Source organism: Equus asinus, chromosome 30, assembly GCF_041296235.1.
Source record: "Equus asinus isolate D_3611 breed Donkey chromosome 30, EquAss-T2T_v2, whole genome shotgun sequence".
NCBI lineage: Eukaryota > Metazoa > Chordata > Mammalia > Perissodactyla > Equidae > Equus > Equus asinus.
The window spans coordinates 19775031-19800797 of NC_091819.1; the positions used below are offsets into that span (position 1 = coordinate 19775031).

The window sequence follows — 25767 nt, forward strand, 5'->3', positions numbered from 1 at the left end:
TCGGTGGTTACCAGGGAAAAGGGGGGGTGGGGGGAGGGTACGGAGGGGGAAGTGGTGTACCCACAACATGACTAACAAAAATGTACAACTGAAATCTCACAAGGTTGTAATCTATCATAACATTAATAAAAAAAAAAAACAATGAATATATTCCAATAAATATATTCCAGGTTCTGTTCCCCATATTGAGGATGTTGCTGAAGTGAAGACACAAAATGCCTTGGTCTCATGGCATATTCCCTCTCGGTACTATTTATATATGGAGACTCTGTGTAGGTTAATAGTGTAATATATTTATAATATATGAGGAATCATATGTTCATCCAACAAATCATTTTTGAGTACCTCATACATTCCAGACATTTTCCTAGGCACTTATGTTAGAGCAGTGAACAAAATGGACAAATTCCTTGCTCCCATGGAGCTTATATTTAGGGTGAGGGGCCATCAAATAGATAAACAAATGTCAGGCAGGTGGTAAGTGCTCTAAAGAAAAATATAGCAGGATGATGGGCTGGATGATCACGGAGGGAGCTCTCTTCTATGTAGGGTGATATCAGGGAAGGCCTCTCTAATAAGATATGGAGTTGTTACAGACACTTGATGAAGTGAGGGAACTAGTTAGCCAGGTGGACTGTTTGGGGGACCTGTTCCAGGTTCAGGGAAAATTGCGAGTGCAAATGCTCTGATGCTGGTGCGGGCTTAGTGAGTTTGAGTGGAACAGCAAAGCAAGGGGACGGTGTTAGGAAATGGGGCTAAAAGGGATGGGGGGGTCAGATCAAATAAGACAGTGCAGTCCTTAATAAGGTCATTGCATTTTACTTAGAAGTGGTGAGTCATAGGAAGGTTTTGAGCAGAGGGGCGACGTGACCCAATTTCTATCAGGAGACAATCACTCTGGCTGCTCCTGAGACGACAGACTGTTGGAACGCAAGGGTGGAAGTAGGGCAAACAGTGAGCAGGCTGTTGCAGGTCTTCCAGGTGAGAGATCACGGTGGTTCAGCCCTCATGGCCAGCAGTGTCAGCATAGGCGATGGTGAGAAGTGCTCAGATTCTGGATGTATTTCAAATGCTTATGCTGAGTGAAAGATGTCAGACCAAAAAGATAACATACCATGTGATTCCATTTATACCAAACTCTAGAAATTACAAATCACTCTATAGCAACAGAAGGTTGTTAGGAGACAGGCAAGAGCGGGGAGGGAGGGATGACAAAGGAGCATGAGGACTCTTGTAGGGTGATGCATATGTTAATTATCTTGATTGTAGTGATGGTCTCATGGGTGTATACGTATGTCAAGACTTATCAAAGTGTACATTTTAAATGTGTGCAGTTTATTGCATGTCAATTACACCTCAAGAAAGCTATTAAAACAAAGAGTGCACGATGTTGTCTGAGGGATTGGACTTAGAGTGTGGGTGAAAGAGGTGCGAAGAATGGTTTGTAAGTTTTTGACCTGAGCACCTGCAAGATGAGCATTAAAGTGCCATTTACTGAGATAAAGAAGACTGAAAGGAACAGAGTTTGAGAGAGAAAATAAAGAGTTTGGTTTTTAACATTTAAGTTGAAGATGCCTATTAGACACATCTAAGATTCTAAAGCAAACAAACACATAGCAAAAAAGAAATGAAGAATTCCTAAGGGCACTACACTTGAACCCTTGGTGACCTTATCTGTCACACATTTTCTCCTGATAGTGTGGGAACTACACAGGACCAATGGCACATCTCATGGCCCCTATAGACAAACAACTGTGAGCATCTTTGTGAACATCCCATCTTTTCCTTTATTCAACACTGTGGATCGTATGGACGGGCCATAATCTTTCCTCTTGCTTTTAAAGAATCCAATGAGTTTGGGAAACCAACTGGTGGGCCTGACTGGTGTTGGAGGTTGATGAATAACCTTAGCAGAGACGGCAGTGAGAAGACCCTGGTCACGGACAAAGCCCTCCAACCCCGGCCAGGACATTGTAGCCACTCTTCCCTGGAGTGACTGTGGGCTTGTGGCCTTTTTCTTTTTTGCACATATAGATAATTCACTTATATTGTGATTTAAGCAAGATTTTGCTTCCCCTAGTCAGAAAGAAAGTCCAAAAATCATAATGTTGCTTGATAAAGGCTCTGCAGAGTTGTGATGAAAAGGGCGGGTACTACCTGGGTTTGAATCTTAGCTCACTCACTCACTAGATGTGTGAATGCCTCAATTGACTCATCCCGAAAATGAAGGTGGTTAACAGAATCTACTACTGTGAGGTACAATTGTTGTGATGATGCGAGGAATCAACACATATAAAGACCTTAGAATAATAACACCCACCAGGGCCTAAAGAAAACACTCAATAAATGTTGACTGCAATTAATTAGTTTTTCTCTATTCTGACATTGATTCTTGAGTTGTTTTTCTTGTCAATTGGTTTCCACTAAATTGTGGGCTTCTTCAGACAAGGACCAGAGAGCTTGTCTTTTGACCTACGTCTTTCCCCACACCACCCTCGTGCTTTGCCCAGTGTCTGGCATGAAACGCTAGCATAAAACAGAAGAAGCTCAACATATTTGTGTTGAATTAAATTACTTCTTCCCTGTGGATAAAGACCCAAGAATCTGAAGATCTCCCTACAGGGACCCACTGCCACCTCCATCCTCCAGGAGTCCAAAATAGACCAAGCCGGCCACCAGCTCTAATTTACATCACCAACCCAGTCACACCCCTTACTAATCAACGGGGATCATGGGATGGGACCCCAAGGAACCCCTGGGAGTCTGAAAGAGAGGGAGCCTGGAACCACAGACTAACAGCGGCAAATCGTGGGTGGGATTCGGTAGTTCAGAGAAGGAGGTAGTAAGAATAGGGCTGTGGAGGTGGGCTGGTTTGGGAAGGACCAGAAATCAGAAGTTGCGAGAGGGTGCCAGAAAGGACCACTCGTTGGGATGGCGCGCGGAGGATCCGAGGTCACAGAGACTGGTGACGGAGGACAAAAGTCGCGCGGAGCGTCAAATGTGAAGAGACGGGGCAAAGGCAGCTGATTGGACGAGGAGGGCTATATAAGGTCCCGGTTGCCACGGCAGCGATCAGAGGAGGAGGCGCCGGGAAGGAGGTCGGACCTCTGGTCCGCTTCCGCCAGGACCTCCTCCATCCCCCGGAGAGCTGGTGCTGACGTGTCAGTCGGGAACTTCTCAAACCGTCCTGGTGTCGCCCCGCCCCTTGCGCTCCGCCCGCCCCTTGCGCTCCGCCCGCCGCCCGGCCGGCCGCCTCCTCGGCGTCGCCGGCTCCCCCGAGGTGACGACAACATGGCTGCGGCGGCCAGGGTGCTCTTCTGCCTGCTCCTGCTCGGGCCGCCCTGGCCGGGGCTGGGCCTGACGGACCTGGACACGGGCCGGCGCTTCTCGGAGCATAAACTCTGCGCCGACGACGAATGCAGCAGTGAGTGGCTGAGGGCGGCGGCGCCGGGGGGCGCGGGGGCGGGCGCTCGGCAGCCCAGATGCCGGCTGGGGGGGTCGCAGGCCAGGCGGGCTGAGCGCCGGGGTGGGCGAGCCCCGCGGCCCTGCGTCTGTCCTCTCCGGCTCTGCCGGCGCCCGGGCCAGCCGGCCCTGGCGTGGGGGCTGCAGTCCCACTTGTTGCCCGCGTTTGATTTTTCCTTTGCTGATTGGGGAGGTGGGGCGTCGGAGGTGGCCCCCGGTCTCCCCAGGGGCAGCTCACAGCGTCCGCTCCCCCGACCCGCCCCGCCCCGAGGGGAGACGGGTGCGCGCCACGCGCCCTGGGCTCCCCACGCTGCATCCGAGCGCTCTCCTGCCCCCGCTGCGGGGAGCCCCGTGGCTGCAGTCCGGGGGCAGATGCGCTAAGGGCTCGGTGGGCGTATTCCCGGCCGCAGGTTGCTGGTGGGGCTCGTGAAGGGCCCGCTGGCGCTGCCCCTTCGCCCTTCTGCTTCACTCGGCTTTGGGACTCGTACCGCCTTTCGAACAGGGATTGGAGTTTAGCTTTGGGACGAGCCCGGAGTCCAGGCATGCAGTGTATTCCAAGGTCTCCGCCCCGGCTCTGCCTCCATCCTGTCATTTCTGTGCTTGGAAGTCTTGCAGACAGCCAGGCAGGGAGGGCACCGGGAAGGCCGAAATCTTTCGTTCTGGAAAGAGGCCGAGGATCTGCATGGGCCACCTGGGACCCGCAGCCTCCTTGTCTTTGCGCAGGAAGCGGAATTGTTCCCCAATCGGGGATTGGGGCTGAGGGGGTGGGCCGTGGGCGGTGAGGAGGGCAGAGATCTCAGACTCTGGTGAAAAGGATTATTAAAGTAGTAATAATAAAGACTCCGAGGGTTCTATAAAACCGACTAGCTTTAGCCTTAGTTTCTTGTGTTGTTGGAGTCTCTGACTGTGTGTTTGCTGGACCAGGATCATTTTTACGGACTCCCGGCCTGTCTCGGATAACCTTGTAACTTACTGATAACTGCTTCGGAAGCGGGTGTTGATAAGTTGTGATTAATACATATAGAAAAGTGTTCCTTCTGAAAAGGCCATAACCGTACGGTTCAGCTATTTACATTCAAATTGGTGTTATTTAAAAACAAATGTCATCATTTGAAGAGTTCGTATCACCGCTACACCATTAAAGAAAAGAACGGAGGCAGTCTGCTCTGCGTGAAGCCATTCCTAGAGGTAACCCTAGGGCTGATGTAAATGAACGCTACAAAAGCGGACCAACTTCCAGTTTTTCCTTCAGTTTTCTCGTAGCAAACCCAGGTTGTTAGCAGGCAGGCTGGCTATGATGAAACGTTTGCTTTCAAGCACCAGCCTACCTGGGTTCCTCAAAACCAGTTACCTGGAGAATCACATCGCAGTTACCTGGAGAATCACATCGCTGTTCCTTTCTCAGTGCGGAGACATGGTGTTGGAATGGCTCTTCGTTGTCATATAACTTGAGAAATGGCATCTGTCCAAACGGGCGTAACCAAACACAACAAAGGGCAGCGGGGGCAAGGTCTGGGTCTGTGTTGTGTTGTATGAAGTGTTTAGTGAGGTGGGTGCGTGTGAGGTGTCCTTGTGTGCTTTTCAGATAGCTGTTCCACGGTGTCCATTTTGATGTCATCTGATTTATTATTATAAATCCTCAATGATCTCTTCTAAGGGGGAACAAGAGAACCACTGCTGTTGCCACTTCTGGTAGAATCCCTCATCTTAAACTGTCCATCACCACCTTCAGCCTGGCCTGTCACCCAATTCTATCTGAATTAGGCTGCTGACATGTATTAAAATGATAATCAGATTTTTAGCTTCAAAATCCAAATACCCCCCTTCGAATCTGTATGTTTGTCCCTCAAGTACTTATTTAAAGATATGTTTTAATGTATTTATTGCTAATTGGCTTTCAGAAGAAGTTATTTCCATTTCATCCTTCTTTTTCTCTGCTACTTAATTGCGTTTATTAGCCATTTCATCTTACATCAGTAACTGTGTTATTTGGCCAACAAAAAGAAAAATACTGCTTCTACCAGTTTCTAGATCAAGTGTGATTTAAGTCTTGAGTTTTAAGACTGAAGGTAACTACTGAACAATTCTCATAGTTTTGCTTGTTCCTACCACATGTGATGTCCACTCTTGATTTTGTTTATAGGAATAAATAAGGGTAATTTTCCTTTGTTTTGAAACCTTCTTAATATTGAGTGCAGTCAACATTATTTACTTTCAGAAAATGTTAACATTGTAATGTGTTAGGATCCATATTAGGGTGTGAATTTGTTTCCCCGTTAATTTATCCAGATCCTATGTGGAGAGAAAAACTTGGCCCCAAATGAAATTGACACTGTTTACTGCAAATGAAATTGACAGTGTTTACTGTCGCTGTGGTAGCAGTTCTAGTCACTTAAAGATAGTGCTTTTTAGTGGTTAGTTCAAGTTAATTGACCACTTGGGGGTTCCTGGGTGCTCTCCACAGTTCCCAGTTCTCTCTACATGTAGCCCAGCTAGTCAGCAACCTAACTTGAATTTTCTGAATTGCAATATGAAGCTTTTTATGATTATGAAACAGCAAAGATTGAAGACAAGAAGGCTAGGGAGGGAACCAAGAGTTTCACTTGAGACCAGCCATGTGTGAGGGTGGACACATTGCTTTTTGTTTCTCAGCATTAAACGTAGAGAAAAACAGGGAAGATTTCCCTCTCCACTGTCTACTTGGCTGGGGATGTCATGATTTATAATGATAAAGCTTTGAAGATTTTAGATGCTTTGAGCATATGAATTGGAAGTAATTGATCCCGAGAGTGGAAACTGGAGAAGCTTGATTATTGTTTACAGTGGATTCTTAGACTTCCTGATAAAATCAATATGGACTGTGACAGTTGCGTCCTGATATCTGGTTATTTTTTTCTCTCTCTTCATATACAGTGTTAATGGTCCGAGGTGAGGCTCTGCAAGATTTTGCAGGCCCGGATTGTCGTTTTGTGAATTTTAAAAAAGGAGACCCTGTATATGTCTACTATAAACTGGCAGGGCGATCGCCTGAAGTTTGGGCAGGAAGTGTAAGTAAAAAGTCGACGTCCTTTCTTTTCTTACTTTTTATCAGCTTAACACCGTAGCTTTAAATAACTGTTTTCTTGGAATCTTTGATGGAGTGAACCTGTCCGCTCTGCCAGGCTGTGGAAAAAGAAGATGGCCCTGTGTCCCCAGCAGGTGTCAGGCTTGGCACGGAGTAAGCGCTCAGCAGAGGTTTCCTGAACAGAACTGAAGTGCAGCTCACTCCTCAGCATCACCCTCTAGGCCTTATCAGCCACGGGTGCTCCACGCGTAGTAAAGGGTGAAATGGTGAAACCTGGAAACCCTTAGCTTCATTCCTTCAAAAAGAAAGATTCGTGGGCATTAGACTTAATCCTAGAAACTGTGTGCAAAATAGTGTTCCAGGCATTCATGGTTAAAGGTGATTTTACTTGTATTTTTTTCCTAAATTATTAATATTTGTGAAAACCTGGCAGCTCTGAGAACAGTTACCTAATCATGCATTTCTTTGCAACTTCTGGGTCATCCTTTCCCTGCTTTTGAGGCACTTGCTCGAAGAGGTTCCCCGAGTGGCATTCTTCCTGATATCTGACACGGAAATCAGTGAAGGCATCATGCTTTGATGTTTTTACTGAGGAGATCCCCTAGGAGTGACCTGGTAGAGAAGCTCTGAGTCATTGCCCTTTCCTTTTTATAAAGTGTCGTGTGTGGACTGTTTGTTTACTGAAAGTAGTGGGTCCTTGATGTCCTTAGGGTTCTCCAAACTTAGAGAAATATCCAGTCCCAACTGTGAAAACTTTCACTCTCCGTAAAACACCAAACAGACGACAGAAAATAAGGCTTGAGGAGCCGGCCCTGTGGCCGAGTGGTTAAGTTCACGCGCTCTGCTTTGGCGGCACAGGGTTTTGCTGGTTTGGATCCTGGGTGCGGACATGGTACCACTCAACGGGCCATGTTAAGGTGGCGTCCCACATGCCACAATTAGAAGGACCCACAACTAAAATACACAGCTATGTACTGGAGGGGTTTGGGAAGAAAAAGCAATGCAAAAAAAAAAAGAAGATTGGCAACAGTTGTTAGCTCAGGTGCCAATCTTAAAAAAAAAAAAAAAGAAAAAAGAAGGCTTGAGAAGCCTCCATAGGGAGAAATAGATTCATTTTGTTGGCATTCGAGATTCCTAGGCAGGAATCTTGAAAGGCTGGAGGGTCAGGTACAACCCTTGTTTTTAGGCAGAATCCCATTTGAATCACTCTCTATGAAGAAGAATCTATTCTGTTGCCTTCAGGTCCACCATGTGAGATTTCTTGCTAATCTTTCCTCTTGGGGAGTCTTTTCCATGTACCTAAGCTGCATTTTTCCTCTAATGGTGAAGTTGGAGCATTTGGAGATGTCGACGAAAATAATCCATAACCAATCTGTAAATGAAAATTTGGGTGAGTTTATTCTGAGCTGAAATCTGAGGACCATGGCCCGGGGCCTTTCTTCCCAAAGGAAGGGCACCAAAGAAATGAGGTGTACAGAGTGGTTATATACCCCGAAAGAGGGTGCTTTACATATGATTGAAATGTCCCTCCCACAATAGTCACAAGATTGCCCTGTTGGCACAGCACTTGATGGACACAGCAGGTAGTGGGTCTGCTATCTTCGTGGGGTAGCAGGAGGCAAGTCTATTGTCTCGAGCTGGGAGCTGGGCGGTCACAAGTGAGCGCAGCAATCAGTTTCTAGCCTAAGAAAAGATGCTTAATCCTTAAGGAGACGCCAACGTTGGGAGAGGGAGGGAAGCTGCACCTTTACCTCAAGGGCCTTTTGCTCTTGCCATAGGGAATCTCTAAAGCAGATATACAATGTATGCTCAACGGCCTCGGTCAGGCCCTTTTGGAAAGACAAGGTCAGGCCGAATTAGGTTTATACCAAATGGCTTCCTCATATTCTCCAATGTATCCTATTGCTTGCCATTTTTATTTGTCAGAGACGTGAACTCGACCTGCAGTTTCCTTCCTCCGCACTTGGGGTCATGACCATGTTCACCTCTAGAAAGCCTGCCAGTCTTTCTGAGTCCCCACTTGCCTCCTGCCTTCTTAGGGAAGCACTTTCCTCAACTCCCAGCCAGAAGGGATTGTTGCTGTCTGATAATCGTTTCGGTGGCACTTTGCACGCCCTGCTCTTGTGGCATTCTCTTACTGCTTTCCTTAAGAGCACTGGAGTAGAAAGGCCCGTGTCCCACCCATCTTCCTTCTGACCATTTCCCTTCAGGGCAGTGGCACTTATTTACATTTGTCCTGATAGTAGCTTATGCAGAATTTGTCCTTTGGAAACAATATTCTACTTATTTTTTTTCCAAGTTCTTTGGCAGGGATGATATATGGAAGCAAAATTAAATAGAAAGATGACTTCCAGGCGTGAGGGCCCAAGGTTCTGTAACATGTTTTTGTCAGATCATAAGAAATGGACACTACCCGGTGTAAAAAATATGGAGTTTTGTATGACCTATGGTCTCAATTGACTAAGATTACAAAAGTGGAAACAACAGACCAAAATGATAGCGCGGAAGTACCGGATTTCCATGATGAAGGATGGGAAGCAGAAGATGACGATTACACTCCTGAAGAACTACTGGAGGATGAAAATGCCGTAAGTGCAGGAGAGTCTAAAGAAGAAAGCCCTGTGATTCAGGACAGGCAGTTTCATGTTAATGCGCAAGGCCCCGAAAGAGCCGTTTTAGGCGCCGTGGATGCTGATCCAGAAACTGAAGAAAACAAAGAAGAAACTGGTAGCCTTTTAAAAATTGAAAGAAAAAATGAAACTGTGGGCGAAATAGACAGGAAACCTGGTCATATGGTGGTGGAAAAAGAAGGCGGCCCTCTGGTAGATGAGAAAGCACAGCGGCCATCTGAAGGCGGTGACTTTCCTGACAAGAAAAAAAATGAGACTCCAGAGTTAGGTGAAGTGTTTGAGGATAAAGATCCTGATTATTTTAAAGAGGACAACCCTGAGGAACACCTGAACACCTCAGGGCTCACTGAGAAGCCTGGGGGAGAAGAAGTCTCAAAAGAGGACCGTGAGGACTTAGAGAAATTCATGGACACAGAACGCCAGGGGTCTGCTTCTGGGGAACGCGAAGATGACGTGTTCCACTGGCCTCCCCACTGGATCGCAAAGCCCAAGCATAGTGACAAGATGAAGGACGCGCCTATAATAAGCAGCTTCTTTAAAGAACCACAGTCTTTGCAGCGGTTCCAGAAGTACTTTGACATCCATGAGCTGGAAGCCCTCTTCCAAGAAATGTCACTAAAGCTGAAGGCAGCCCAGCAGGAGAGCCTGCCTTATAATGTGGAAAAAGTCCTAGATAAGGTTTTCCGTGCATCAGAGTCCGAAATTCTGAGCATAGCAGAGAAAATGCTCGATACTAGTGTGATCAAAAATGGAGAACTGGGAGTGAAGGAAAGTAACATATTTGAAGAGGCCTCGGTGCTAGATGACGTTCAAGACCTAATCTATTTTGTCAGGTACACACACTCCATAGCAGAGGAGACTGTACCCCTGGCAGCAGCATGGCGTCCAGCAGAAGACTGGGATAGACTGATGGAAGGTAGAATGCCTGTCTATGGCTTTGTAGAGTGGGGCTTGAGAAGCAGGTCGGGGAGGCTTAGCTGAAGTCCCTCACACCTTTTTGTAAAGCTCTGTCCACAGTTTACAGTGTGCCCAAAGGCAAGAGACAGCACAGTGACACCCACAGGTCCCTTGCTGCCTTCTTTCTTTAAGGCTAGAGCACAGATAAGGATTTCTATCCTGGTTTCCCTGTATGACAGCTGAAACTGGTGGCCTTTTCAAAAGGAAACTTTAGGGCCCGGCCCAGTGGCTGAGTGGTTAAGTTCGAGCTCTCCGCTTTGGTGGCCCAGGGTTTCACTGGTTTGGGTCCCAGGCGCAGACATGGCAGCACTCATCAAGCCATGCCATCCCACATGCCACAACCAGAGGGACCTACAGCTAGAATATATAACTATGTGCTGGGGGGCTTTGTGGAGAAGAAGAAGAAAAAAGAAGATTGGCAACAGATGTTAGCTCAGGGCCAATCTTTAAAAAAAAAAAGAATAAAAATTATTTTAAAAAAAGGAAACTTTATAAAAAGACAAAGAAAGATACAAACAAGAAAATGATGTGCAAAATAGACCTCTTAAAGTTCAAGTTTCATGTAAAATTAGCAAAGGGCTTTTTGCGAATGCCGTTTCTTTTTTTTTTAAAGATTGGCACCTAAGCTAACAGCTGTTGACAATCTTTTTTTTTTTTTCCTTTGCTTTTTCTCCCCATATCGCCCCAATACACAGCTGTATATTTTAGTTGTGGGTCCTTCTAGTTGTGGCGTGTGGGACTCTGCCTCAGTGTGGCCTGATGAGCGGTGCCATGTCCGCGCCCAGGATCCGAACCGGCGAAACCCTGGGCTGTTGAAGCGGAGCGTGCGAACTTAACCACTCGGCCATGGGGCCAGCCCCGGAAGGCCATTTCTTAAATCATAAAATAACTGCTGTCTGTCCAAGGGTTGACGGGCACAACTTTTAAATCAAAGCCTTGCAAGAGTTTCATTCCCGCCAGCTGTCCTCTTTTGTGGAGGTCATGTTCTTTCCTGGCTCTTGTGGGTAGTCTCTTGGGTCAGTGAAATTCTGCTGGGTGTGAGGGTTCTTGCAGTCAGATTAACCAAGAATCTAGCACGGAGGCAGAGCCCGCCCACACAGCACTTGACACACACAAGCCATTCAGTCAATAGGAAGGAATTGACCCCAAGCCAGTGTCCTAAGGCGAGCTGGTTCCTACTTCCATGTTCTTTTCTCTGTCCTCATGCTTTTCAGACTGAGGTATTTGGACTCACTATAGATGGTCAAGTACCAGGGGGACATACAACCCCAGATTAAATGTTTCTTCCCACAGTGGCCATTTTTCCTGAGCATTTTGGGAAAGGAAACTTTTTTGCTTTAATCAAAGCAGATAGATTTTGGATTGGAGCGCAAAACTCAAATGAATTTTCAGGGCAAAACTGTGAGATTTCAGAGAAATTCATCTTTGCTGTGGGTGCCCTTCGGCTATGCCCTGAGCCTCTTAGGGACAGAAATGGGTTGATTCTTTCTGACTCCTCGAGGTGGTTTGAAAATATTTGACAGGCACTTCAACAGGCGGCCTTTATATGTCATGCCCTTCTCTGTCCTAGCTCTGTGAGACCAGCACACCTGTGTAGGAAAGAGTTCATGGCATTACTGTGTAAAATAGATGCTTCCTATTTCTGCTCTTGACTGAAATTCTCTCTTGTACATTTATCCTTGTGGGTGTATGTTGATTTGCCAAGGGAAGTTAGGTTATTGGAGTCCCTACTGTAAATATCTATCTTTATGGAATGCTTTGGAATAAGGGTTTCTTTGTAAATTTTATTCTGTAGATTAGCCGTCTGTGAAGTGAGACAAAAGCAATGGAAACCCTGATTTCCCTGCCCAGTTGTGCTGCCCGGGCTGCCAGCACCCAAGGGCAGTAGTAGGGGGTCCTGGACTTGTACGATGAGGGGGTGCTGCTCAGTGGGAGGAGCTGAATGGGGAGCGTCATCAAGCTTTGCCAGCCCAATGCCTTCTTCTTCCCCGTAGACATCCCACCACCGCTTGAAGATGATTTCTCACAAGAGGACACAGAAGATCTTAAAACAGAGATTCCTGAAGAGCCCAGCTGCTTGGATCAATTGGATCAACCCACGACTAGTGACGTGGGTACCTCAGAAATGTCACAGAAGCCGAATACTGAGAAAGACATACACCCAGGTAAAGCTTGCTGATTTTCTCTACAAAGTAGAGGCTTATTGTAAAGGAGAGCTGCTAGGAGATTCCTTGTTAAAGGTAGGAAACAGAGGGGAATAATACAGCTATGAATGGGTTTAAAAAAATAAGAAATCCCAGAACTCACAGAGAAAAGCAGAAGTGAAGACGGGTGGAGATCAATAATAGGAAACAGGCCAGAGACTGTAACTAAGCTACACGCCAGTGATTGGCTGTCATTAGCCTGTGCAGATAATTTCAATCTAAAGTGTTCTTCTTACAAAGCGTTATGCTCCCAAACAGTAGTTTTCAACCAGCCCACAAGCATCAGAAACTCTGTGGGTGGAGACCAGAAATCTGTGTTTAACAAGCCCTCCAGGAAATTCGGAGCTATTGGAAGTTAAAGTTGGAGAACCACTGCTCTAAAACTCACAAATTCTGTGTTTTCCCCCCATTCCACCGCCCCTCCCCAGTAGAACACATGTCGCTCAGTTCTCTTGTTAATTTGCTACCTGGACAAGATAAAAACTTTTTTAAAACAGTGGAGGAGATATTTATGTCTAGGTGTCTTTATACTATAAGGTTATAGGAAACTGCAGAACTTTTCAGTATGTAATAGTCCACTGTAGACTGAGCACAGAAAACATCCAGTGGGAAAGCAACTCATTTCATTTGAATTGAGAAAGTTGTTTTAAAAATAAAATAAAATAAAATACCACCCCAATAATGATATCAACAGCTTTCTAATTTTTGTGTAGCTTACTCATTTTACCAGTAAATCAGAAGGACAGCTGATTTTTATTTTGTCTGTCCGATATGGTGTTATGACATCATTACTGATGTTGTGTTTTTAGAGATTACGTTCTATAACCTTCGGTATTGCATTAGCCTGTGAGACCGCAAGGCCTGGCTGCACTGGGCTGTACCTCCTGCGCCCTTGTAAAGTTTAGGAGAAGTCATGGCAAGGAGAGGAGGTCAGCTAATTTGAGAAGAAATGACATATCGGAGGTCTCCTGTGTTCCAGAGGATATTACTTTATATATAATACTCTCTACTTCTAAATTTTTGTAACTCACAAAGGTTCTGCTTGTCGAACATGAGTCATACACCATTAAGAACTTGTTATTCTCTTGCTCAAAAACTTTCAGGGGTAGGAAAAATTCTGCTGGCAGAATAGAAAACAGACCTTTTGCCCTGTCCTGTAAGTTCCACTGCAAAATGACGTCAACTACCTGTACAGGCTCATCTTCCCGAGTGTCCCTTCGTGCATCTCAGGTGCTGAGGTCTGACCTGACTGGGACGACTTCACCCGAGGTCAGAGTCGTGGATCAGGAGTGGATGGGACCTCAGGGTTGGAAGAGGCCTGAGAGGAGCCAGTCCAGCTTCTCACTAATCGCTTCTCGGACTCCTAGCTGTCTATAAGACGTGCCCCAGACCCAACTAACTCATACTGAAATCCTCTCCCTACCACCTCCTCCTGTGGAAATCCTTTCAGGTAGAGCTGAAATTCTGCCTCTTCCACAGAGCTGCAAGCCAGGCCCCACCCTGTAAGCAGTTCCTTTTTGTCCCTTTGGCATTTACCATATTCTGTTTTGTGTCGCTGTCATTCCGCCATTCAGTAAGCAACTCTGGAGTGCCTGCAGGTGCCAGACACTGTGCTAAGCACTGGTGCCCCCCGCCTTCAGGTCTGCGAACTTTCTCATTGTTTGCCTGAAGTTTCAAATACACTGCTTCACCACACTAAATAAATGTTTCTTAAATGTGACTGTGTGTTTATGGAAAAAGCATAAAATTCTGCTTTCTCAATTCCCAAGTAAATATTGTTCAGATAGCAGTGGCGTTGCCGGGGCGTGACGGAGGAGACTAGTCAGGGGTAGAGTGGCCTGGAGATGTGTTCCTTTTATAATTGAAGGATGTGACAGCTCTAATGGGGACTCTGAATTTTTTTCTATATAATTGTCTTCAGGAGAACCATGTGTCCAGGCACAGTGACTAATATTTCGTGTTCACTCTACAAATGTTTAAAATGAAGAGAAACAATTCTTATTCTGAAGCACAAAATAAAACAGTAGTTTTCCCCCCTCAATTTAAGGCATAATTACAACCAAGCGCACTCCTGTCAATGCTGTTGATCCTAGAAAGCAGCGAGAAACGAAGGCTGAAGAAGCGACGAGTGCCACACCTTGGGAAAATGCAATTCTTTTAATATATTCATTCATGTTTTATTTAACTAACATGGTAAGTTTGACATACATAGTTTCTTCAGAGAGTGTTATCACAGTTGTTCAGTTGATTTTGAGCATGAGGGGAGGACTTGAACTGTCTCTATGAACATTGCTCCTGATCCTTTCACGATAGCCCCTGAAACAAGCCACAGGTCTGTGGCTCTGATGGGTTCTTAGTTTGGTTTGGCATTTTTGGCATTTGAAGAGGATTTGCTGTGTGCCAGAGCTGGGCACACACGCCCCTGTAAACGTGGTTCTTCCCTTCAAGAAGCTTTGTCTACCAAGGTGATAGAGACGTTCCCTGGAAACCTAATATGCTATGGGCCGAAAGGGAAGTATTTCCCTGATAGGAGAACGATATGTTGAGTTAATTGATTCACTGTGGTGGGAGGATGCTCCAAGAAGGTCAGAAGTTAGCTGAGACGTGTTCTGAGCAGAGCTGAAGGACCGACGGTGTTTGCTGTGAAGTTTATTGTTGAAGAGAAGGGCTGGTGGAGATGGGGGCGGTGTGCAGTCAGACAGAAGAAATAAGATGTTCAGATGGATGGAGGCGTGCAGAAAAGGTTATCTGGGGAAGCCCGGGGAGGTGTTGGTGTTGTTGAAGTGTAGAGTTAGAGGCGGGTGGTCTTTTGGAGGGAGATGGGCGACCATGAAGGAAGTCGTATATCAGGATGAGTGACGTTAGACTGTTTGGGAAGGCTCCTTTGAAGGTTGTAAGCAGGAAAGGGATATGGTCAGATTTGTTTCTTAGAAAGAGTCACTTATGGCAGAACATTTATTCAGATTTATCTTTCTAAAGGGAGTCATGATCCAAATGAGACATTTCATCTGTCTAGAAACTTATCTAAGCTTTTTAGGACTTAGCTCCCCCTTGTGGTACTTGTTGAAATTGGATGTTTTTCTTGATGAATTATGGGAATGAGCAAGCCTCCAGAAACTGGAGGCCGAGTTGCCCTTGGAGCTGTAGACAAAGTATCTTCCGCAACAAAAATATTTTTTTCCTCTAGATTCTGTTACTTCAAGACTTGTGTAGGAAAGAGGGTTATATTTTGTTCTGTAAAATGCGTGAGTCTTGAGCATTTTGAACCCCAGATTCATCACTTAGAAGTGTGGGCAAATTGCAGACTTGGAATCTCAGCGTCTTCATCTTTAAATGCAGACGGTACCCACTTTAAGTGTTGTAAGAGTTAAATGAGTTGCTAACGTAAAGTGTCTAGTGCAGTACCTGTGTTGTGTAGGGTCTCATCACCTGCCACCTCCTCATTCGGATGGTCAGAGGGCGATATAAAGACATGGAATACCTGGGGAATTCAGGAGAAAGGCCACCAGGATAGGAAAGATGGAGGAAAACCAAACCGTCTTTTAGTTTTCTCCATTGTTGGCAGTGGTGGCAGCCACTGGGGTGAAGGTGTGTCTGACCCGTGCAGTTCGAATAATGAAATTTTCAGTGATTAAGGCAGTCTCAGGAGTGGAATCTGGTTATCAGAATGAGTGATCACTTCAAAAATTCAACAGCCTCCAGATGTGGGAGGAATTCTTTATTCATTTTGTTTGTGGATATGCACAGAGCCCTGTTCTAGGCCTGGGTTTGGGGACACAGATGTGGTATGGGATATGTTCTCTGCTTGGTGGGAGAAGACACAGACATGAATGGCAAGAGAAGGGGGCCAGTGTTACAAAGTAGCATTGTTTTGAAAGGTATTGGCCAGAAAGCATTTAGATGGCCCAGTGTGTACAGAGAGTATTGTGCTAGGAATTGAAGATTCCAAGAGGTATAAAGCATAATTCTGGTTTCTGAAAGGCTTAAGAAAAGGACATATCATATATATATGAAAATTAGGAAAATGGGAAACATATGAAATAGTTTTTGTGAACTATCAAATAACTAGTATAGATAATTATTTGATATGGCTGGAGAGTAATGGGGTGCTGACTTGATTGGGAAAACTGCACCAGAAGTCAGATTCATAGATCAAGAGTTAATGGAATCTTAGGTTGGAAGAGACCTGGTCCAACTTCTCACTAATTGCAGTCATTTCCTCTCCTGTAGCCCCAACAAGTAGTTATGAGGTCTGGGCATCGACAATTCCTAGTGTGAACAACCTGCCCTACAAGGCTAGTCATTGTTCTCTTGGCTAGTTCATTCTTATGTTGACTCCAAATTTTCCTCCATGTGATTTCTTCTCATAGAATCTAATTCCTTTTCTACATAGTAATCCTTTAAATAGTTGAAGTTATGCTTTAATTTTTTTCAAGTGTTTTATCATGGAAAATTTCGAACATATGAAAGCAGAGAGACTAGTAAAATGAACCCATGGGCCCATCACCCAGCTTAATAGTAATTGCTTAATATCGCCCAATATTTGGCACATTCAGAATCCCCTCCCCTCCTTTTAAAAATTGTTCTTATTCAGATCAGGATCTTCTTGAGGTCCAAATGTTAGAATAGGTTGATACATGTCTTAAATCAACTTTAATCAGATATAAATTGCATACAGTCAAACATACACATTTTAGAAATACAGCTCAGTGAGTTTTAGCAAATGTGTACACCCATGTAAAAACAACCAAAACTAAGATATGGAACATCTGCTTCATTGAAAAAAAGTTTCCTCATATGCCTTCCCAGCATGTCCCCCTCTGCACCTGATCCAGGCAACCACTGAGAAAACTTTTTCACTGCAGAGTAGTTTTTGCTGTTGTAGAATTATAGTTATAAATGGACTCATACTTCGGAGTGAAACTGCCCAGTCATATGGTAAGATTGTTTTATCTTACTTAGGAGAAACTGCCAAACAGTTGCCAAAGTGACTGTAACATTTTATGAGACTTCCAGTAGGTCAAATATTTGCTAACAGGTGGTATTACCAGTCTTACATTGTAGCTGTTCCAGTGGGCATGTCTTTATGGTTTTAATTATTCCCTGATGATTTATGGTGGTGAGCACTTTTTCATGTGGCCATAATTCTTTGTGTGTTCATGTGTGAAAGAGTTGTTCAAATCTTTTACCCATTTTTTTTTTTTGAGGAAGATTGGCCCTGAGCTAACATCCTCGCTCATCTTCCTCTACTTTATATGTGGGACGCCTACCATAGCATGGCTTGCCAAGTGATGCCATGTCCGCACCCGGGATCCGAACCGGCGAACCCCGGGCTGCCGAAGCGGAACGTGCACACTTAAGTTCTGCACCACCAGGCCGGCCCCTCTTTTGCTCTTTTTTAAACTTGGCGTTTTCCTTCTAAATATTAAGGTCTAAGAGGTCTTCATATATTTTGGGTACAAGTCTGTTGTCAGATATATATTGCAAATAATTTCTTCCAGTTTATGGCTTGGCCTGTCAATTTCTTAACCTTGTCTTTTGAAGAACAAATTTTGATGAACACCATTTTATTAATTTTTACTTTTATGGTTAGTGCTTTTTGTTTCCTGCCTAAGGAATCTCAGGCAATTCCAGTGATTCAAATATCTTCTCACATTTTCTTCTTGCAGTTATATATAGTTATGCCTTTCATGTTTTGGTCTGTGTTCCATTTTGAGTTAATTTTTGTGATTGGTGTCAAGTTTCATTTTTTCTTAGAATGCATATCCAGTTGCTCCCATGTCATTTCTTTCCCTTTCAAATTACCTTGGCACCTTGAGTTGAAATCAATTGACCATGTATGTCAATTTCTGGACTCTAATCTGTTCCATCGATCTCTATTGCTATCCTAGGATAATGCCACACTTTTTTGATTCCCGTAGCTTTATAGTAAGTCTTGCAATCGGACAGTTCTCTTGTAAAATTGTTTTGGCTATTTCAGTTCCTTTGCATTTCCAAATAAATTTTAGAATCAGCTTACCAATTTCTACAAAAAAGCATGCTGAGATTTCGATTGTTATTATGTTGAATCTAGAGATGAGTTTGGGAAGAAGTGATATTAACAAATAGTAAGGCTCCTAATCCAAGAAGTAAGTTCATCTTTACATTCATTTTGATCTTCTTTAATTTCTCTCAACAGTGTTTTGTAGTTGTCAGTGTACAGGTTTTATGCATAGTATTTTATGTATGACAGCGTATTACGTTGGTTTGATGATGTTGTAAATAGTATCTTTTTTACATTTTATTTACAGTTGTTTTTTGCCGATAGGTAGAAATACAGTTGATTTTTATATATTGACCTTCTTGTGTCTTACTACCTTACTTAATTTACTTATGAGTTCTAGGGTGGATTTTTTGTAGATTTCATAGGATTCTCTGTGCAGATGATCATGCCATCTGTGAATAAACACACCTTTTTTAAAAGTCAAGTTAATTAAAGCATCATAACATCTAGTAAAATTCACCCTTTCTATGTACAATTCTATGAATTTTCACATTATTTCTTCAGATTTTTTTGTGTTCCTCTTCCCTTGCTTCTCCTTCTGGGACTCTAATGACACATATGTTAGACCACTTTATGTAGTTCCACAGGTCACTGAGGCTCTGTTGTTTTTTGTTCTTGTTTTTCAGTCTTTTTATGTCTTTGCTTCAGTTTAGATAGTTCCTGTTGCTGTCTTCAAGTTCACCGATCTTTTCTTTTGTAGTATCTGATGTGCTGTTAAGCCCATCAAGTGAATTTTTCATTTCTGATATTTTATTTTTTAGCTTTAAAAGTTCCACTTAGTCCTATTTTATATCTTGCATTTCTCTTTTCATGAGAATGAAGAGAGAAATGGTCATGGTTTTTTTTTTAATTCTTAAATATAGTATTCATAATAGTGCTGTTAAAGCCCTTCTAAGCTGATTAATTATGTCATCTCTGTTGCAGTTTCTTGGTCTGTTTTATAGATTGATTTATCTCCTACTCATGGGATACATTTTCCTGATTTTTTTTGCATGTCTAGTAATTTTTTTTTTTTGCATGCTAGCCACTGTTAATGTTACATGGTTGAGTGCCTGGATTTTAGTGACTTCCTTTAAAAAGCATTGAAGTTTGTTTGGCTAGGTTGTTACTTGTGGATCAGCTTGATCCTTCCCATTCTTATTTTAAAGATTTGTTAGGGAGGTGCCTACAGTGGTCTTTCCTCTCGAGCTAGTGTAGCCCTACTACTAAGGTGTGATTCTTCTGGGATCTACTGAATACCTTGAGCATTCAGCGAGATCAGTTCACGCTGACTAGCTGGAATACAAATGTCTCCCAGTCCTGTGCTAATGCTGGGAATTGTTCAGCTTCCAGTTTCCTGGCAGTTGTTCTTTTCGTCTATAGTTGTTTTCTGCCCATCCTCAAGGAATCTCACTTTACACAGGTGCTGCTTTGAATTCAGCCCAAGATTGAAGGCGACCCCCTTGTGGATTTCTGGAACTCTTTTTCTTTAGAATTCCCATCTTTCTGGTGCCTTTCCCTACATATTTCAAGTACCTCAGTCTGCACAACTCTGTTCTCCACCGCCTCTGTGAGATTGGGGTACTCTGCTTGGGTTCTCCCTGCCCATACTGAGGTCTAGAAAGTGCCTCCAGGTAGAAAGTGGGGTGATCATTGGGCTCACCTCATTTGTTTCCCTTCTCTCAGGGGTCACAGCTGTGTGCTGCCTGTTGTTCTCTATCTGAAAAACAGTTTTTTCCCCTACATTTTGTCCAGTTTTCTAGTTTTTTTCAGTGGGAGGACAAATATCATACCAATTACTCCAACTATAGATTTTTCCTTTGTTTGTTTGTTGTTGTTGCAATGTATTCACTTAAGAAACTAGTTTGTTTGGCTCCTACGGGATATCATGGTCTGGATTTTGCTAACTACATCCCCCTGGTGTAATTGAATGTGATTCTCTGGTTCTTTATATTTTCTGGGAGTTGTAGTCTCATTGATAGTCAGATTCAGGTTCCATTTTGTTTGGCAAGAATACTTATTAGGAGATGTTGTGTATTTCCATCAGGAGGCATCTGATATCTAGATGTCCCTCGTTTTTGATGTTACTGGTCATTGGTGATGTTGAGTAGATCTGTTAATATGTTACAGGCTGCAGAATGGTGATAGTCTGATTATATTGTTCCTGCTTCCTTTCAAGTCTGGGATACTTCTACAAAGAGAAACTTGGAATCAAGTATTCTTTACACTGGGATTTGGTTTGTATAGTTAGGACAGTATAAATATTTGATTCTTTCTATTTAAATAGTTCTCAAAATAATAAGTTGTCTTCCTGGCATTATCCAATATGCCCCAAGGGTTTTATGTTGTGTGTGTTTCTTCTCATTCTTTTCTAAGAATCATTATGATGTCATGGATTTAAAAATATTTGGTGTGTTTCAATCCACTGTAGTTATTCTTCTTATTGATGCTCGATTTCTTCCATTTTTGGCTAATGGGAGTCTCTTCAGCTTGGCTCCTGGGCGCTTTTGATAGCAGCTAGTGGTGATTGATACCTTCTTTGCTTTCTAGTGTGACAAGATGTTCCTACCCAGATCTTGAAGGAGCTATTTCTCTAAGAAGCCCTGGTTTCTTTTAATGGGAAATGGTATTTAGAGACTACATTCTGGGTACTAAGATTGCTTATTGCTTTTGAGTTGGCCATGATTTCTAGACCTTTTCAGAGAACAAAGCTAGGAAATAAGCGGGGATTTTTTTGTGTGACTATTCATCATGATGCCATATGGATACTCCCAGTCAAAATTCAGGATGCTGAGGAATTTTACTTAATCTCGTCTCTCTTACATTTGTGTTTTCTTTCTCCAGTGTTGGAAATCCCAGTTTTCAATGACATCAACATAAGTATTTATTTACCTTATTTTACAATATTCACAGAACATTATTAAAAATACGAATATCAACACTATTGCCAACAATATGTTATTGAAAATATTTTTGTGTTTAAGCTTTATCCCACTAGGGTATGCTTGAAATAATTCCTTTCTGTTGTCCTGCCACCAGCTTGATACACAGCAGGTTTATTGTTTCATTTTTGCTTTCAGTTTTTAGGGATTGCTTTTACAGATTTTTTTGCTTTATAATTATCTAACACATTTACAAGATCCAAAATCAATTTGTAAAACCTGGTCTATTCAGAGAAGTCTAGCTTTTGTCCTAGTTCCGTCCAATCTGTTGTTATCCTCCTCTACAGGTAATTTTTAAAATTAATTTTATTATCTATCCTATCATTAAAGAATAAGCAAATTATTTCCACATCCTGCCAAGATGGATTTGTAAGTATTAGCTTTACCTTCCTTACTGAAACAAATAAAAGGAAAAAAACACAAAGTAAATGAAGCAACAGTTTTCAAGACACTGGACATCAGTTAACACAAAGGACAGTAATTCTAGAAAGATAGGGAACTGATGCCACGAGCCCTAAAGTTAAATCCCAGCTTACTGCATTGAGAGGGTTCTCAGCTTGTGGCACAGAAAGGAGGAACCCTGAGTTGAAGAGGTGGAGCTGAGAGTCCAGGCAAGGCAAGGCAGCTAGAGTTCACAGGGTCGGGTACCAAGAGGGGAGAGCCACACAGAGAGCTGGCAATCTGTGAAAGGTCCCCTTTGACTGTTCTGCAGAGTTTTGATTAGCACATGAGTGTGACCAAACTACCCAAGGTCAGAGAAACCCTTTAAGCGATTAGAGGGAAGAGCCCCAGACACAGGGCCAAGAATAATCCGTTGTAATTCTAGGGAAATTGGGTAGAGTACTCAGAAGGGTCTCACCTCAGACTAAATGTTGCTCCTGTCTTGCCTAACAAATCTTAAAAGCAAGACCCAAAAGAATCAAACTGTTTCCCAGTAATTTGCCTAACTCCTGGAACAAAGCTAAAGAATGTTTGTTGTATTGTTCAGGGTTCCCTAGAGAAACAGAACCAATAGGTCATAGATAGGAAGACGTTTATTAGAAGGAGTTGACATAACACAAATGGAGGCTGGGAAGTCCCACAATCTGCTATATCCAAGCTAGAGACCCAGGAAAGCTGGTGGTGTAATTCAGATAGAGACCCAAGGCCTGAGAACCAGGGGAACTGATGACATAGATTCCAGCCTGGGTCTGAAGGCCTGAGAACCAGGAGCACCAAAGGTAGAACGTCAACATCCCGGATCAAGCAATCAGGCAGGAAGGGGTGAATCCCTCAAGAGATTGGATGATGCCCACCCACATTGGGGAAGGCAGTCTACTTTACTGAGTCCATTGATTCAAATGCTAATCTCATCTTGTACACTCTCACAGACACACTCAAAGGTAGGGTTTAATCTGGGTACCCTGTGATCAGTCAAGTTGACACGTAACAGTCACATTTGTTTAGAACATATGGCATCCAATCCAAGATGACCAGGCATAGGCATGAAAATATGACCCATGATGAGGAAAATCAGCTCATCAAAACCAACCAAAAACTACCAGAGATGTTAGAATTAGGCAAGGATATTAAAAGTTATTATTACTATATTTCAGATTTTAAAAATGTTAAGTAGAGACATGAAAGATATGTAAAAAAAAAGACCGAAATCAAACTTTAAGATATGAAAATTACAGTGCTAGAGATGATAAATATAGTGGGTGGGATTAATGCTAGACTAGACACAGCAGATGAAAAGTTTAGTGAACTTGAAGACATAGCAATAGAAGCTGTCTAAAATAAAACACATGGGGAAAAAAGACTCAAGAAAAATGAACACATCATCAGTGAGCTGTGATACACTATTTCAAGCACCCTAATAAGTGTGTAACTGGAATTCCTGGAGGAGAGGATAGAAGAGGCATTCAGAAAACTATTTAAGGAAATAACAACTAGAGTTTTTGCAAAATTTATGAAAACTGTAGACCCATAGATTCAAGAAATTCAATGAAACCCAAGCATAGAAGCATGAGAAAGACTACCAATGCATTTCATAATCATATTGCTCAAAATAAGTGATAAAGAGCAATCTTAAAAGCAGTCAGAAAAAAGACGCTTTACGTAGAAACTAAGATAAGGTTGACATCAGATTCCTTGTCAGAAACAAGGTATAGGAGAATACGGTAGGAGAATATCTTTTAATATACTTGAAGAAGAATACTGTTGACCTATGATATCATAGCCAACAAGTATTTTTCAAAAACAAAGATTAAATGAAGCTGTTTTTCCAACATGCAAGAGCTGAACAAATTTACCAGCACACCTGCACTATAAGAAACGATAAAGGAGGACCTTTAGGCATAAGGCAAATGACAACAGACGGAAATAAGGGAGTTACACAAAGGAGTAAAGAATGCCAGATATGGTAATCATAGGGGTAAATATATAAAAACCATTATCTTATTATTTAAATATCCTTAAAAGTTAACTTACTGTTTAAAGAAAAATATTATCAATGTAGTATGGGGTTTAGAAAATATGTAAAATATGTAAAAGTAAAAGGTATTACAACAATCGTCAGGAGAGGGAGAAACAGTAATAACTTGTAAAGTTCTTATAAACATGAAGTAGTATAGTATCACATGAAGGGAGAGTGTGATAACCTAAAGTTGTATGCTATAAACCCAAAAGTAACCACTAAAATTACAAAATAGTTATAGCTAATAAGTCAATAAAGGAGATAAATTAGAATCATTAAAAGACTCAGCTGATCCAAAAGAAGGCAGAGTAAGAGGTAAAGGAGAACAAAGAACAAATGGGACAAAGAGAGAAAAGAAAGTGCTAGGCTTAAACTTAACCCTATTGATAATCACTTTCAGTGGAAATTGTGTAAATTCCACAATTAAAAGGTACAGATTGGGGGCTGGCCCGGTGGCATAGTGATTAAGTTTCTGCCTACCGCTTCAGTGGCCCAGGGTTCACTGGTTCGTATCCTGGGCACAGACATAGCAATGTTCATCAAGTCATGCTATGGCAGCCATCAACATATAAAATAGAGGAAGATGGGCATGGATTTTAGCTCAGGGCCAATCTTCCTCAACAAAAAGAGGGGAGGATTGGCGGTGGATGTTAGCTCAGGGCTAATCTTCCTCAAAAAAAAAGGGGGGGGGCACAGATAGTCAGACTGAGTTAAGAAGCAACTAGATTCCTACCAGAACTACACTTTAAATAAAAAGACACGAAAGGGTTAAAACTAAAGAGATATTCCCATGCTAATACTAGTCAGATGAAAGCTGGAGTGGCTATATTAATATGAAACAGAGAAGATTTATAGAGCAAAGTACTGTATTACCAGAGATAAAGTTATTTTCTAGTGATAAAAGAATCAGTTAATCAAGAAAACATAGCAATTCTAAATGTTTGTGCTCCTAATAACAGACCCTCAAAATATATGAAGCAAAAACTGATAGAACTACATAGAAAAATATAAATATCTACAATTAGAATTGAGATTTCAATACCCCTCTCTCAATAATTAATAGAACATCAATAAGGATCTCGAAGGTATGAGCAACATAAGCAACCAACTTGACCCGATTGACCTTTATGGAACACTCTACCCCAGAAGAGCAGAGTACCAATTCCTGTGGAGCACAGTTGGAACATTTACCAAGGTAAACCGTATTCTGGGCCATAAAATAAGTCTCAATAAATATAGAAGGGTTCAAATCATACAAAGTATGCTCTCTGGCCACAATAAAATTAAGTTAGAAGTCAGTGATGGAAAGATCTCTGGAAAATCCCCAGACATTTGTAAATAAAAGACATACTTCTAGATAACTTATGGGTCAAAGAAATCAAAAGGGAAATCAGTATTTTGAGCTCCATGAAAATGAAAACACAACAAATCACATTTGTGCAGTGCCACTCAAGCACTGCTTGGAAATTTATAGCACTATCTATATATTAGAAAAGAGCAGTCTCAGATCAGTGACCTCAGTTTCCACTATAAGAGACTAGAAAAAGACGAGCAAATTAATGGCTGAGAAGCAGAAGAAAAGAAATAAACATAAGAGTGTAAATCGGTGAAATAGGAAACAAGGAAAATGAGTGAAAACAAAAGCTGGTTCTTTGAGGTTAATAAAATTGATTAACCTCTAACCAGAGCGATCAGGAGAAGAAAAGAGGAGACACAAATTACTAATATGAGCAATCAGGGAGGGACATCACTACAGATTCTGCAGATATTAAAATGATAAAGAGGAGGGACTAATATGAATAATTTATGCCAATTAATTTAACAATTTAGACAAAATGAAGAAATTCCATCTAAGACACAAATTGCAAACGCTCGCTCAAGAAGAAACAGGTAACCTCAATAGCCTTATGACTAGTCAAAAGTTGAATTTATAGTTAAAAATCTTTCTACAAAGAAAACTCCAGGACCAGAAGGCTTCCCTGGTGAATTCAATTAAATGTATAAGAAAGAAATAATACTAATTCTATA

At 42.5% G+C, this 25767-nt stretch overlaps 2 protein-coding genes across 3 annotated transcripts in view; one reads left to right on the forward strand and one right to left on the reverse strand.

The window, feature by feature from the left end:
• LOC123286419 (TATA box-binding protein-associated factor RNA polymerase I subunit A-like) overlaps positions 1–25767 on the reverse strand; it is a 95548-nt gene that overhangs the window by 33191 nt on the left and 36590 nt on the right. The window lies entirely within an intron of this gene.
• Positions 3141–25767, forward strand: part of LOC123286417 (transport and Golgi organization protein 1 homolog) — an 83341-nt gene continuing 60714 nt past the window's right edge. Inside the window, 6 exon segments of the mRNA XM_070501426.1 lie at positions 3141–3424; positions 6376–6562; positions 6624–6679; positions 8927–10072; positions 12108–12278; positions 14365–14510. Of these exon segments, the coding sequence (XP_070357527.1) occupies positions 3292–3424; positions 6376–6562; positions 6624–6679; positions 8927–10072; positions 12108–12278; positions 14365–14510 (1839 nt within the window). The 5' untranslated portion in view covers positions 3141–3291.